General features: G+C 46.4%; 1 protein-coding gene across 1 annotated transcript in view; it reads right to left on the reverse strand.

The window, feature by feature from the left end:
* PAMR1 (peptidase domain containing associated with muscle regeneration 1) overlaps positions 1 to 7,652 on the reverse strand; it is a 47,173-nt gene extending 39,521 nt beyond the window's left edge. The window contains exons 1-3 of the mRNA XM_066552208.1: positions 7,523 to 7,652; positions 6,658 to 6,786; positions 685 to 799 (exon numbers count right to left, since the gene is read on the reverse strand). Of these exons, the coding sequence (XP_066408305.1) occupies positions 685 to 799; positions 6,658 to 6,786; positions 7,523 to 7,652 (374 nt within the window). The remainder of the gene's footprint in view (positions 1 to 684; positions 800 to 6,657; positions 6,787 to 7,522) is intronic.
* Positions 7,653 to 9,740: the final 2,088 nt, after the last annotated feature.

Consider the following 9,740-nt stretch of genomic DNA (forward strand, 5'->3'; position numbering starts at 1 on the left):
GGTGTCGAAAAAATGACTGGATGTGGCACTGAGTGTCATGATTTAGCTGATAAAGTAGTGTTCGGTCACAGGCTGGACTTGATCTTCTCAAAGGTCTTTTCCAACCTAGTTAATTCTGTGATTCTATGATTCTATGACTTGCAGGAGAACCAATCACATCCTCCAAGCATAGGAATGGTGAGAGGAATAACTGAGGCTGATAGAAAACATGGTTGGTGAAAAGAGTGAAAAAAAAAAAAAAGAGGGAAAATGAAAGCTAAATGCAAGGTAGAACTCATGGGCAACTCTCTACTTGCATGAGACATTATATTAAAACATTCTTATATCTTTTCTTCAAAGAATGTCTTAGTTCAGCCTGGTACAGCTTAGTTCAGAAAATATTGGGTGCTTTGCTGTCAAGGTCTTGAAAACACCTCTAAAGACACACATTGTGCCCAATGCCTGAGAAACTCTCCTCAGCATCTATCTGTCCTTAATGGGAATTGAAAACACAGCACTAATCTGTCCAGAGCCTGTCCATCACAAGCCAGACCAGGGGAAAGAGCTGTGGTACCAAAAGCAAAGTGGTTGCTATACCTTCACTGCCCCAGGGTTCACAGCTGCTGACTCTCTTTGACTATTGGTTACCCACACACCCCAATGTCCACCTGAAATCAGAGCTGGCTAAAAGTCAGCAGGACACACCTTAACTCAATGTTAAATCCAGCTTGAACATGGATTGTCCATTCACATCGTGCATTCAGTGGGTAACCCTCCAGCAAAATCTGACCTCTGGAGGCCCGAAGAACCTGCCCACACCCTGGGGAGAAAAAGAAGAAAAAAAATTGTGTGAAGGACCTTCAAGAGACATTTGAAGAAAATATAAGTAGAAATAACACCAGAAGGGGATGACGGGGTGGCTTAGGAAGATACACTCTTTCTTACAAGGCAGTGTATAAAATACTGGCATAGCCACACAATGGCTGTAAAGAGTTATGACTATATTGGAGTATTTTCTAGGCTAAGAGTACCCCTAGGAAAATTGCAGTTGATGGCTTCTCCCTGGTTTGCAATGCAACTTCATGAAACCATTTCTTGCAGCTTTTGCCTCTCTGTTAATTAGCCCACCTACACACCTGGCTGATGCTCCAGCTCAGAACAGTTTTGATGGAGCCCATGCTGACATTTGCAACCATTGAAACTGAGGAAGCTGGTGGGAAAGTGACACAACTACAATGAACACCTGAATTAGCTCAAGCAAAAGAATGAGAGAAAAATCTGTTGCACCCAACGTCATAGTTGCTAGTCCCTCATAAGGAGACTCCAGGAGGAAAAAGAACTGATATATTTGTAGAGGACAAGTTTGTCCTCAGGATTCACTACATCATCCTTGCATGTTAATGCCACCGTGCCAATGAAGATATATAAACATCACAGCTCCTCCTATCATCAGCGTGACACTGATGACTCAGTGTGACACATATAGAATATACAGCCCTTATCTCTTCTTTCAGGTTCATTCTTATCCTTCCTCTAGTCTTGTTCCACTCTGCCTGTGCTGCTCAGTTTTTCACCATACTATGGAATGTACTTCAGCACCACCAGGATAAAATGAAGTGCTCCAGTCACTTGTGCCCAATCTAAGAAAACCATCAGAGGACAATGAGCTGAACAAACAGCAGACAAGGTCACACCGGGGGAGCAATATCTTTTCATGAAAATCCTGCAGCTGTCCCTAGGCATCTGTCCAGGGATAGTTGTCCTAATTCCTCATCTTGAATGCTGAACATTTTTAGCCCAGAGAGTTCTCTCACCTTCAGTAACCTCTCCCTTTTCCCCAGCTATAAAATATGGTTAATTATATTTTCCTCTGTGGAAGATGCAAAGTTGTTTAGTGATTTTTTTTCAGAGCTTACAGTGGCTTTTTTTACAGAGCCACTGTGATCTGCACATGCATGTCCTAGCAAAATGCACAGTTAAGTCACTATGTATCAGACAGAGCTAATTTTTCAGTTCCTACTTTCCTGACTACATCTTTCTGAGTGGAGTCTTGCACATGGCTACCTCCCCTGGTAAGCCTTCTGTTGCTTTGCTGTAGTATGAGGCTGTATCTGCAAGACAAAAATTGCAATTCAGTCTAACAGTGTCACCTAATCAGAAGAGCCTACACACCGCAGATGAGGATAAGCAAAAAGTTGAATGACCCAAAAGACCTCCACAGCAATTCTCTCACTTCTTTTTACCTCTTCAGTCTAACAGAAAGCTCTGCTGCTTCCGTCTGTTTCCCTAGAGTAACCCTAAGCTTTTAACCAGTAACGCAGGATGAATGTTTCCGACTGAAACAGAGGGTTTTAACACTCGCCTCCGGGCCCTTCCTTCCCAAGGGAGAAAGGGTGACAGTGACCTGATTTGGTGAAGTACTGAGCATCTGTGGTTCCCATTGATCATAGTGTCTGGAAATCAATCCTGCTGCATCTGGTCTATGGGGAAACATGAAGACTGCAGGTCAATTCCCCCTCTTTCTTCTTAAGAAAGTGTTGCTCAAATGAAATACCCTTTGTTCATTTACCCTCGGTTACCCTTAATTAAGCAGGACCCAAGGAAACAGAAATCCCGCTCAGAAGAGTTCCTCAAAAGTGTTTCATCCTCTTCTGTGGCTCGCTCAGTTCCCTCTGTAAAAGGCAAGGATTAATGAGTGTGCCCAGCAACCACATTAGGATTCAATGAGTACAGCAGGATTTGCTGTGGTGAAAATGATAATGCTCCTTCCCACAGCAAGAAACAGGCCCTTGTGCTGCCATTGGCTCCTGCCTCAAAAACAACCTGGGACAAAGCTGCTAGAAATCTTCAGAGGGTTTGACAGGGGGCTTGGACCACCTCAAAGAAAGTTTCCCTTTCGTCCTGAAGGGCTTTTGAGTTTTCGATGCCTTTAACAAAGGAAAGCCAAAGAACTGGTGCGAAGAGATACTTGTATGCACGGCATACTAAACACACTTCTCTGTTTGCTGTGGTACAGCCTGAACTCTCTGAACACTGGCGCCGAGGAAGTAGGTTTGGCCAGCAAAGCAGGTGGTCCAGAGACTAAAGAGGAGCCATTCAGTGACCCTCTCCAAAAGAACGTTCTCAGGTTTGCTCCCACCCTTCTCTGCATGAAGCACCTTTGCGATCACATCAAATCTGTGCTCGTTAATCTCCAGCGCTTCTAGCAGAAGTTAGGCTGACTCCCCAGACCAACAGTTCAATCATATGTTGATCAAAAGGAGTCTTTTCTCTTCCTATTCTAAATCTGCAGGAGACCTGGAAAGCCCTCAAAAATAATTTACATCATAAACACAAATGCTGGCAAATTCTGCCTCATTTACAAAAAAATAAACCACTTTGGCAGAGTATCAACATCCTTGTTCCGTTCCTGTTCCCGAAAAAAAGGCAGCTTTCAGGGCCACAGTAAGATTTCCTCCAAGGCTTGTTACTAACAGAGAATAAAAAAATTCAGGAGACCTCTGAGTTGTAGCCCACAGAGACCCATGGGTCTATGGAGGGAGATGTCCTGAGACGACCTTTGGTAAGAACATATTATCATCTGTTTGAGTGCTGCATCTCAGATGTGAGGCTCCTTCAAAAGTCAGGATGACTGAAAAGAGGAGAAAGACAGTAGAAAGGTTTCTCCTATTCAGAAACAGGCTGATATGGAAAGGCAGCTGTCACTTGTCACAACTTGTTGCTTCCTGTTGGTTGCTGGTCACCAGTATTATGTGAAACAGTAATGTTCAGAAAGTTTCAAAAACTACAAGTTACTCTTGTCTGGCACCGGGTCCACATTTGGACAGCAGAGCTGAGAACAGCTGTTAGAAAACACCACTTTCTCCCCTGCTTTGATGGAGCATGTGCCTTGAAGTGACATTACAACTTGGGGCTGGCAAAAACTGTTGGAGTTCAGGGTACAGAGGAAAGAGTTCTGCAGGGTTGGTTTTCTTCCTGTTTTAGAGCCTGATGTGCCTCTTGGGTCATGATGATTCAATCCAAGAGAAGTCCCATTAGGAAATACCCTAGCACCCAATTAAATCTAGTCAGTGTGCTTATTTCCTAATAGCACTTCATTAGCCTACCCTATGTAATTTATGTTTTCATCAAATGATCTGGTATCCTTTGGGGGGTTTTCAGCCATACCCATGTTTCCAGCTATGCCAGCAGATACTACAAACCGGACAGACCCATGGGCCAGTCCGTGGTACTTCTTTCTTGCCATGGCCCTCTATCCTCGCTACTTTTGCTGGCAGTTCCCACAGATCCCTCCCGGGCGCTCACCCTGCGCTGGCCAATGCTCTCAGCCCCTGGAGCGCTGCGGCGGGCTGGGCCTCATTGTTCCTCCGGAGCTATCCAGACCGTGCCACACCGCTCCCCCCGCCGCGTACAGGCACTGATCCTGCCCGCAGATCCCCCGCATGCCCCGCGCTCCCCTCCCGGCGCCCATCCCGCGGGATGACCGGGGCCTCACGGCGCGGCCTCCGCGGGCCCCCGGCCGCCCCCTACCGCCCGTGCGGGCCGCTGCCGGTGCCTGCGGGGCCCGTGGCGGCCGGGGTTGCAGTGCCCGCCGGGCCGGGCGCGCCGGGCCCGGGGCGCTGCCTCAGCACGGCAGTGCAGGGTTGCGGCTGGAGCGGCGCTCGCCCTCCCCGCCGGCCCGGCCCGGCCCGGCCCGTCAGGCGCGGCACGGTGGCAACGCCCGGCGGCCCCGCGAGAGGGAGACAGAGCCCGGCGGGAGCTGCCGCCCGCCCCCCGCCCGCACGGGCCGCGCCGTGCCCGGCAGCGCTGGCGTTGGCAGTGCAGGACGGAGTAGGCAGATTTTTTACATCCCGCTATTACCGTGCTGGCGCTTCTTTGTAATTCTGGGATTTTTGGCCCTCTGCCGCTGGAGAGGCACCGAGGGCTGGCTGCAAAGTTTGAGCTGTGATGCCGTATGCAGGTACCAAAGAGAGATGGCTCCTCCTGTGCTCTCCCAGCTGAGGTGTGCTTGCACATCCACGGCTCCAGCAGCCTGTGCCTGCGGGCATTCCAAGGCTACTGCTGGCCGCCCTCCAGACCCAAAGCCACATCGCCGAGAGGCGCAGTCCGGTATCCGGCACCCATCATGGTTACGCGCTGCTTTCCAGACACGCGGTTTTCTCCATGCCTGAGCCTACCATCAAGGCCAAAATTGAGATAGCCACAAAAGGGGAGCTCAGGATGTGCTGGCGTCACAACTATCCTCTGTGTCCCCACTGGAAGAGTGGAAGAGGCAACAGCACTGTCTGACCTTCCTACCCCACCTCACCCCACCACAGAACCACATGAAAGAGAACACAGCCTCAGTGTCACACTGGGTCCCTTAAAAGAGCAAGTAGTAAGAAAAACGTTATAAGACTAAGTTGTCCAAAACTTCAGTACTGCAGAAAAATATCCAAATAGACCTCTGTGTGAAGGTGTGTTTGCTTCAATACAAGTGGGAAGAATAAACTGAGATATACTGTGGGCAACCAATATGTTCAGGCAGATGGAGGAAAAATTAGATGAGCTAATGACTATTTCTTGGCTCTTCTTTTAAAGAAAATTCCAGAGAAGCTCTAGCGTGCACCTAGAGAAAATGGGACTTTAAAGTGTTCTCAGATATCACACCGTAAACAGCAGGGGACTCAGTTGATCAACTTCCAAAGCCTCAAAGTTGAGATAGGTCTGTTGCTGAAGCATGTTGATTCCCCACATTCTGCTATTTGAAGCAATGATTTTATTTTATATGCTTTCACCGCCTGAATGGTCATGGGCAGTGTTGTGAAAGCAAGTTAAATTGTTGCTTTAAAATCAATGACTAAGAGCACACAAGCCTAAGGTATATAGCCCAATAGACAGAACAGAGTAGGGAAAGCAGACTCTGCTTTTATCCCTTCCAGTGAAATATGAACAAAGAGACAGTCAATAAAAATTGAAAGAGAGCTTCACCTTCACTGGTGGGAAATTGGTGAAGGAAATACCAGTCTTAAACATTACACAGTTAGCTGATGGAATTCATTATTGAAAAACAGAATTGGGATTAATAATTTAGCAAAATAAAAAGCCGGAGCTTTTGTACACTGTCAGGAACAAAACCTTTAGATATTGCTGCTGGGGCCTGAAACATTCATTGTTGTGACATAATCAGAAGTTACAAGACAGTGTTTTCTAGAGGCACCTTGAAGTGTGTTGAAGATGTGTGGCAGAGGAAGGAAACCCTGGGATATCCTTGGGGCTGGCAGGGCTTGAAGGAGGACAGAGGGTAAGCTCTTTTTGATAAAGCTGTTACCCTTGTAAATGTTTATGCTTATGCTCAGGGGCTATGATGACGTGAGTCCAAGAAATCCAGATTACAGAAGATTTCCGGAGTCACGGTAGTTAAAGTTTTAAAATAAACCAAACCCAAACAGATATTTAGTAGGGTTCTAATCCACCATGACATGAGGCCCAGTCCAATTCCTCTCAGACAAGCACTAGGAGAGAAGTTTTTTTCCTAATTGTAGATCTGCTTACTGCCTGGTTATGTTTGTCTTCTCCTGCTCGTGGCCTTTGCAAGAGTCGCTGTGCAGGAATAGCTGGAAAGGCACAGCAGAGCCCTGGCTCTGTCCCACCACTCCCTGTCCCTGCCATCCCCCCCTGCCTGTGCAGGACACTTACTCATGCAGTCCCCTCCATACCAGCCAGCTCTGCACTCTGCACAGTAGATTCCCTTGATGTAGAAGTCGTCGAGTGTCCCTCCCCAGGAGCCATTGCGACAGGACTTGCAGTTCTCAAAGATGGTGCAGCCTAAAAAGAGAGCCACTGTGTTAGATGAAAGCCAAGGGGGATTGTCCTCTGGGAAGAGGAGCAGTGTCTGTCTTTTCCACAGAAAATGCCAATGACGTTATTAATTGCAGAGGTGCTGACAGCTCTCCCACTGGGAACCATACCCAACCTCTACGGCCTAGGCAGCTCAGACTCTGAGATTTGGAACCAAACTCCTGGTCTGACTTGCCCAAACCTCTAAATCTCATTGCTCCAAGTGTAAACGCCTCTCTAAGTAGTCTGAATGTGTATGCTGATGCAACTTGGGCCCAGCCTAAATGATTCTGATGACTTCTAAACTGGTCCTAGCTCCTCCTGCTCTCTCCTCCTACCACATTTCACTTTTCTTTTTCCACCTTGCTTGTGGGACTTCCAAGTTATCTCTCCTTTTTTGTTTTGGGGATGCAAATCAACCAAGAGTACCACCAAAACACTCCTGGTGTGAAGCCAGCTATCATGTCACCCCTTGGCAGCTTCCAAGCCTGCCCAAGACATCCTGACAACACTGCTAGTAGAAAGTGTTGGGTTTTTTGGCAAGTGATGCCTACCTGCTTTGGGGGAGCCTTGCCAAGTGTCAGCTGGCAGCTGGCAGATGAAGGAAATGCAGGACAATCCCATGCCTCAGTGAGATGTGCTTGTTCACCATTGCCCTGCCCAGAATCTGCCATGATGCCTTGGCCAAAGATTTGGTGTGAGCACAGCATGGCCACAAACATACCTGGGTGGATTAAGCAGGAGTCACACTCATTATCCTCATTCCTGCAGCAGGGAATGGTGTAGCCCACTCTTTCTTTCTGTCCTGGACAGATGCACTCGATTTGGTCGTATTCACAGCACTCCCGACACATGATATTCCACTCAGCTCCTGGGCAGTTTTCATTGATCACTGTGTACTCTGCAGGGAACAGAGAGGAGGACACACAGAAACAATCCATTATCTGATGAAGACGGGCAGGATCTGTTGTCCAGTGGTTTATCAGATCATGGATGCTATGAGGCTGGCCAAGGTCTTCAGCCCAGAAACACCCAAGCTACGCGGCAACATGCACCTGAAATGTCAGCATGGTTTGCATGTCTAAGGAACACACAGGAGTTTCACAGTGCCAGCCAGAGGAAGAAAACAGACCAGAGGGAAGGAATATGTTCACTTTCTCTGCAAGGCCTGCCCACTTCTGTGGTGAGAAAAATAGCTTTAAAAAAAACACAGAGGATGATATATGAGAAAGTTTCTTCAGATTACAGGACTGATTTAAAGCATAATCTATAGCACAGATTATTTAAACTATGATAGCATGTTTTGGTTGTATTTCTGCTTGTGAATTTGCTGTTCTTGAAAACTTGGGGGCCCACCAGGAAAGGCCATTTTTAAAGTTGGATTTTAGCTGGTTTTACTCCCTATTTTCACCCAGAAGCACATGTTGTTACATTTGACTTCACTGCCAAAGGAAACAAGATTTTTTTTTGTTATTTTTAAAAGTTCATTTTGCCTGGCATTTCTAATATGGTAACATCTTTCTATTATTTGGCATAACCTCATATGATATCTAAGCTATGCTGGAAGTACCCTTTTAAGAAACAACCTCAGACTGTGACTCAGGACTGCCACAGTAAGTGCAGATCCTGTCTTTCTCCACTAGTGTGCTGTCTAAATTCTACAAAGAGAGATCCAAGGAGTGCACAGAGCTGTCAGCATGCCTTCTAAGCAGCTGACAGCCCTGATGACTGCTTTCATGGAGTTTGATAGTAAAAAGAGAGAGCAGACTGGAAAGATGAGACATGAAGGAAACTTAATGAGACTAGCTCTTTTTTCCCCTTCTATCCTCCTCTTCTTTCTTTTTTTTTCTTTTTTCTTTTTTAATTGTGGTTAGGTAACAACCTTTTTCCTTGAGTATTAAACTCTGAGTAACAGGGTTGCCTTGTCATGAAACAAGCCATATATCTCTAAGGTGAAACACTCCCATCCATGCCTGTACCTGTCTGCCTTCTCACACGACTGGTTTTTTGTTTCATTGTCACTGATAACCTAATTACTGTGCCTGCTGGAGCTCCCTACCACTGAGCCTTGCTGCTCTGTCTCACTTGACTCTCCATGACCTCATGAAGCCTGGTTGCTGGAAGCTTATCTTCTCCTCTAATGATTTTTACTGACTCCATAAAAAAGGACCACCAAACTGTTTCTTCTTCTTTTCCTTTTTTTTCCCGCTTTGGCTGGGAAATTAAATGCAGCCCTTTGTGCTCCTCAGAGCTGAGCCTTTCCCTTGTGCCTGGTGTACCGACCAGGGAGAGTCCACTGCTGCTCTAAGTTTAGGAAAGAGGCTGCTCTTTGTGCTGAAACCTTTCCATCCCCCCTCTCTGCCCCTATTATCATTACCAAAAGAAAAACTGTTCCTTCCATCCAATAAGATTCTGTATGTTTTTTATTCCAGTAGTGGAATCTTGCATTGAAATAATCTTATTGTTCAGTAGTCATAGACCCCTTTGCCTGTAGATCTTTACAAAGTTCTCTTTCCAGATGGGAAAATGAAGCACAAGGGAGGTGAAGTGACTTTGCTCAAGGTCCCAGGGAAAAACAATGGTAGAGTGGGGAATTGAACTCATGCCTTCTAATTTCCAGAATGGCAGTCAATCATCCTGGCCAGGCTGGGGCTTCTTAACCTATGGCTATTATTCCCTTTTAATTAAGCCTTTTATCTATGAATTGTATCTGATTCAGATTCCAGAGAAAATTAATTACACACGTCTAATTATCTCTGTGAAACTGACACTCAGTTTGATACATCTCACCATACAAGGCAGACAATAGCTGTGTCTCTGGTGTATGGGGTGGGGGTCTCACTCCTTCCTGAAGCAGCACTCTTTAAAGTCTGACTAATAAATAACTACCCACCACTCAGAGCTTTTGTAAAGCTCTCAATCCTTCAAATTCTCATTCAAAT

The sequence above is a fragment of the Molothrus aeneus genome, chromosome 6 (assembly GCF_037042795.1).
Source record: "Molothrus aeneus isolate 106 chromosome 6, BPBGC_Maene_1.0, whole genome shotgun sequence".
In the NCBI taxonomy this organism is placed as follows: domain Eukaryota; kingdom Metazoa; phylum Chordata; class Aves; order Passeriformes; family Icteridae; genus Molothrus; species Molothrus aeneus.